The sequence below is a fragment of the Hibiscus syriacus genome, unplaced genomic scaffold, assembly GCF_006381635.1.
Source record: "Hibiscus syriacus cultivar Baekdansim isolate YM2019G1 unplaced genomic scaffold, ASM638163v2 tig00110387_pilon, whole genome shotgun sequence".
NCBI lineage: Eukaryota > Viridiplantae > Streptophyta > Magnoliopsida > Malvales > Malvaceae > Hibiscus > Hibiscus syriacus.
In genome coordinates, this window is record NW_024062717.1 from 5,137,433 (window position 1) to 5,143,637 (window position 6,205).

General features: G+C 32.1%; 1 protein-coding gene across 1 annotated transcript; it reads left to right on the plus strand.

Annotated features, from left to right (window-relative positions):
• Positions 1-4,409: 4,409 nt before the first annotated feature.
• On the plus strand, positions 4,410-5,553 carry LOC120122709 (lysine-rich arabinogalactan protein 18-like). Its single transcript, XM_039141826.1, has 2 exons — positions 4,410-5,042; positions 5,301-5,553. Exons 1-2 carry the CDS (start codon positions 4,461-4,463, stop codon positions 5,382-5,384), a joined length of 666 nt encoding a protein of 221 aa, XP_038997757.1. The 5' UTR covers positions 4,410-4,460; the 3' UTR covers positions 5,385-5,553.
• The last annotated feature ends 652 nt before the right edge of the window (positions 5,554-6,205 follow it).

Here is a 6,205-nt window from a genome sequence, read left to right on the forward strand (position 1 = left end):
ATTTTAAAAGATACTAATAAATAAAATTTAAAATGATAATAAATATTATCTGACCTGTTAAAATTATTTTTATTGACTTTTTATAAAAAAATAATTTTGACCTTTTATCATTAAAAAATTATTGTTGATAAAAATCTAAAAAATATTTTAAAAGCTTTCAATGAAGTAGTTTTTAAATATGTGTTTTATAAATTTTAATTATTGAAAATAATTATGGTTTAATTTTTTAAAAAAAAATTATTAAAAGTCCATTGATATAAAAATATTGTTGTAATGTTATCTTTATATATTTTTATATAATATTTTAAAAAATAACTAAAAATATCTATGATTATTCATTAAATAAATTTTAAAATATATATTTTATATAAATGTATTTTTATCTGCATTATAAATAAGACATAATCTATTTTTTAAAAAAAAATTTAAATATCTTTTTAAGTAATCTTAAATGTTTACGAGATAATATCTATTTAATTTTTTTAATTATTAATAATACAAATCTGTTTAAATATAAAATTTTTAAAAATTAAGAGTAATACTCCTTATTTTAATTAAACTATTTATATATAAATAAATACAAAATATATATGAATTGCAAGATCACTATCATCCCATATAAAATTCACCGACTATTGTGAGGACCGTAACAGCCTACCTCAAAATTATTGCCGATATGTGCTCACGTGGACGGCTGGACGCCTCTTATTTGTTTCTTAGGTTGCCCAATTTGACCCTACCACACTGTACATCCAGCTGTGTCCATTTACAGCCAACAAAAGAACAACCTAAAAATAGAAAAATATTTAATATATTAGTTTATATATAATATATAATATATAATAGATGAATGCTTCCCCGTCATATTTAGTACCTGTCAACAGATCACACGCAATAATTAGTTGTCTTCCAGGTGGGTCCCCAATCCAGACTACGCTGAGCGCCACGATACGCTATCTATTTGTTTTTGAATTGTGAGATAATGTCCTACCAAGGCTTATAGCTTATATCTTTGGAAAATATTTAACGCTATAAAAGTAGTAAAAAAAATGTTTTAATTAAGGCTAAATTATACATATGGTTACTTTTGTTTTTGATCTGTTTTATTTTAGTCATTTAGTTTGAAAAAAATAATGTTTTGGTTATGTATATTATTGGCCTCTTATTTCGGTCTTATTTAGATCATTGAGTCATTAATTTAGATTAGTCTGACAACGTGAAAAGTTAAAAAAAATTAATCCCTAAACTTAAAAAAATTATTTATTTTTCATCATCTCCATAGAAAACCTAAAAGCATTTTCTCTTTCAATATATATATATATATATATATATATATATATATATATATATATATATATATATATATATATAATGAAACCTTACATCTTATTGTCTTTGCTACCGGCTTCAGTCGTAATATCTTTAACAAAAAGGATCTCTAAAAAGGTTGGGGAGCTATCTCGATTACCAAGACTCCAGCTGTAAACCTGCCAAGCGCATCAACATCGCTTTTATCGTTCACCTACGAGTGTGCAAATTACTGTTGAAAAACTCATCAATACCTTCTGCTTCACCACGTCGTGTGCAATGGTGGATTTATAATTTTTCTATGAGTTGGTAGACATGTATTAATAATATAATATTTTCGTATATGATTAAATGTAAATAAAATTTTAGAGTGGATACAATCATTAAAATAAATAAATAATAAAAAAATTAAGATTTCAATATAGACATTTGTCAACCCTAAAAACAAATTTCATTCGTCCATGAGTTCACAAATTGTTGCCGAAAACGCCTCAGACACCATATATTTCACCATACCATGCTCTGCCTTTTTTGTTCGCATGAGAGTTCACAAACTGTTGTTGAAAAACCCCTTGACACTATTTGTTTCATCACGTCGTACACCACCAATGTTCCTTTAATATCAAAATCGACAAACCCCTCGACTCATCATCCGTTGAGCCCAAAACCTGAATTTTAACACTATCACATCCTCTTCAATCTTTTTTTTTTGTTGGTTGTGGCTATCTTCATTTACCCTTACCGACAGCTCTATCGTTGTCCAACCTAAACATGGAGGTTAGCCCGTTGTAGTGGTTTTGACAATCTATGGCTGACGATGATGTATGTAGCTGTCATGTTTATATTTATGATGTGCATAAAGTATTGTAGAATAAAAATGTGCTGCTGAGCTCGTAAAGTTCAGTGTTTAGATATTTTCATTCGCAGATGAGTTCATGCTTCGAGTAATTCTGTAAATGTAATTGTTTTGATACACTTTATTTCCTATGGAGCTCCATATTTTTTGTACACATTTTCATTCATGATATGATTTATTATTTATATTTCTTATACTTATTATTAACATTTGATTAAACAGGTTTTTAAAAAAAATCATGTTCCTCCTGTGATCCAGTATGGCATCTTGGATCCTCTGGATTATCCAAGTCAAAATTAGGGTGGTACAATAGCAACAAGAATGAGGATTGGAATTAGAGGAGAAATTTTTTAGGATAAAGATGGTTTAGGTTTTTTATGGAGAGGGTTATTTTTTCTTTGAAAATTCAAGTTTTAATTTGAAATTAATTTTTTTTATTAACGTGTCAGGTCATCAAAGTAGCTGTAATTAATCATCAAATGATTAAAATATAACAAATCGATAACATATGAGATTAAAATGTTACTTTTTTTTTTGAATTGATAACCAAAATAAGATAAATGTTTAGGTGCGTGCATTCCATTCACAAGACCTAGGTCCGAATCTTCCAAATCTCGCTCATTTGTAATTTGTTTATCAAACCCTTCAATCTAATAGTGACATGTGTCACAAGAATTAAATTTACTGAATTACATTAAAATCAAAATCAAATCAAAAGAATATAAAAGTATTGAGGATTAAATATATAATTATACTAATTTTATTAACTATTTTATCAATACTTCTGTTAAATGTTGACAGAAAGTGATTTGATTAACACACTTAAATAGTTAAATGGTCTTGACAAAATTTAAAATTATGGTCAAAATGAAAATAAAAAGTAATTAAGTGATCATATGGATAGTTTACCCAAAAATATAATATTACACATAAAATGGCAAAATTTGGTACCAAATAGATATAGTTATTCTAAACTCTGTTTTGAAAATCGGATCGGACCGGTCGGTTCAACCGGTTCAACCGGGGACCGTTGCTTAGTCCGGTTCAATCTAAACCGGTTGAACCGTTATTAGTGAACCGGCCAGAACCACTGAACAGTTTGAACCGGACCGGCTGAAAACTGGAAAAAATCGGGAAAAACTGAGATTTTTGTTTTTTTTTATTTAAAAAAAATAAACCAAACAACATCGTTTGTTAAACGAGCCAAGTCGAACTCGAGTATTGCTGAGCTCGACTCGAACTTGAAAACTTTAAAAGTAAGCTCAACTCAACTAAAACTCATAAGCTAAAAATTATTAAGTTCAACTCAAACTCGAAATATAATATTGAAACTTGAACTCAAAAAGGCTTGAACTCAAAAAAAAATTAGAAACTCGATTGAAGCCTAAAATTCGAGCTTGATTGAAGTGAAAGAATAGTTCACTCAATGTTCACCAAAAGGCTCTATGATTTTGAATGCCAAATTACCTCTATTATTTATAGAAGTTAGTTGTGATGAGCTTCTATGTTTCTTAGCAATGTGAGATTGTTTTGTTCTCATATTTTTACTCTTTAGACTTTTGGATGCTCTTCTATGTTTCTTAGCTACGTGGGATTGTTTTTAAAAAAAAAATTAAACCAAACAATATCATTTTGTTATGCTTTTTTTAACCCCAAATTTATTTTTTAATTATAGTTATATAATTATATTTATTATTTAATATGTTTTACCTTAAATATTATGTTGTATTTAATTTGAATTATTTTGTTTCACTTGATTTTATTGTTTTTAACTTATATATGTTATGACTTGCTTTGAATATAACTTGTGATATAAAAAACTATTTTTTATTAAATATTTTTAGTATTTTTATTTAATTTTTTAAATAATTATGACGTCATCTGGTTCTTCCGACCGTTCAAACCAGTTCGACCAATTCAACCGATTGAACTAATAAACCGATAGTATAACCGGTTCGCTAACCGATTTAAAAACCATGATTCTAAATTTAACACAATTCTTACACAAGGAAAATAGCGGAGTAAATAACTTCAATAGACACACGGCACCTGTACCCTTGTTTTATTGTTTGATGCTTGTGGTCCCCGACATCCTTTATCCAACGGCTATATCCGGCCCATGTGATTGTGGGGTCCTTTTTTGTTTCGGTTCAGATCTGTCTAAACAAGTCCGCTTAATCATGATTACGATCGTCGCGATTCTTTTTCAATTATTTATACTCTCCCTGCCACTATTTTTCTTCACCTCAGTCTCAACTCTCAAAGAAAGAAGCCCTAAGAAGATTTTAAGAGAAAGATGGATCGCAGAAGAGCGTTTGCCGTTCTATTAATTTGCATTGTGGTAGCTGGTGTTGGCGCCCAAGCTCCGGGGGCTGCGCCCACTAAAGCTCCACCGGCAGCGGCTACGCCTGCCACTTCTCCAGTGAGTAAACCTAAAACCCCAGCTCCAACCGCTGCTCCTACTACTTCTCCACCAACTTCTTCACCACCTGCTTCTTCACCACCGGCTGCGGCTCCGGAGAAGTCTGCTGCGGCTCCAGCTCCATCTAAATCTGCTCCGGCTTCTTCACCGCCGGCTGCTACACCAGAAAGTTCTCCTCCGGCTCCAGTCCCCGTGATCTCTCCTCCAGCCAAATCTCCACCCGCTGCTGCACCGAAAACTCCTCCGGAGAGCTCCGCCTCTCCCCCTGCTGCGGTACCAACCACTGCTGAGGTTCCCGCATCAGCTCCAAGCAAGAGTAAGAGCAAGAAGAAGTCTAAGAAACACAATGCTCCCGCTCCTTCACCTGATCTACTTGGACCTCCAGCTCCACCTACCGGAGCTCCCGGACCTAGCCTCGACGCATCCTCTCCAGGCCCTTCCGTCGCTGCGGATGAGGTACATTTTACTCTCCTTTCTCACCACAATGCGTTTCACCATATATGAAAGTTTAGACTAGCTACACAACGTGATTTTATATCTGTGGCTCAAATCTATACTTAGGTTTCTGCTAATGAACCTCAGAATTTAGAATATGAACTGGGGCTTAAAATGGAGAGCTGATCTCGTTTTGGCTCCAACCAAATGAGTCAACGTAATCATAATTTACCTGCAATACTAATTTTGTGTAAATTGATAAAAAAAAAAACATTGCAGAGTGGAGCAGAGACAATCAAGAGCGTGCAGAAGATAATAGGAGGATTGGCGTTGGGATGGGCAGCCATTGCTTTGATCTTCTAGAGAGTGAGAGATTTAGCTTTGGTTGCTGCTTTATTCTATTTTATTAATTTATTTCTGAACCCTCACATGTGATATTATTGTATTCATTTTACTCGCTGGTGTGGTTTTACTCTGCCACATTTGCTTTGTAATTCTTTGGGGAAAGTTTGAGTTCCTTGTTTTCCTCTTCCATTGCTTTTATTCCTATTTGGATTTTGGACTATATTTGTTTTTAGGATTTCTTTTTCGTTCCCATTTTGTGATTTTTCTTTTTCACTTCGCTGTTGATTTATTCTTCGGATCTATTTATGATAAAAACACAAGTAGACTGCCATTTCTTCTTGGATTTCATCTACGACAATAATTTATGGTTTCTCATAGAGTTTAAACAAATTGCAAACTTTCTTTCCATTTATACAAAACAAGCCCAACACATCAAATATATAGGCCTTTGTAACAACTTAAACATATCATCCCTACAAGTAATCAATTTATTGGTTGGACTAACAACTTATTAGCTGACCCAAAGCTGAATTTGTTCAGTTATTTTATAACTTATTAACGACAAACAAAATATATGGTTACACAAACACCTTTCAAGAATGCATTTTTAGAATCCACCACTGGATAGTCACTGATAATGATAACTTAATTATAGGGTTAAAGGTTCTGCGAAGTTACACCTCGAAACTTGAGAATATCATTTTACTAGTAAGCAAGCTTTGAAGCAATTCATTAACTCATCTGAATTCTTCTTTAATTTGAATAGCCTTTTCCTTCTAATGGTTATTTTATCCGTTGGTAATTCAACTAAATCCCACGTGTCATTATCTCGTAATGCT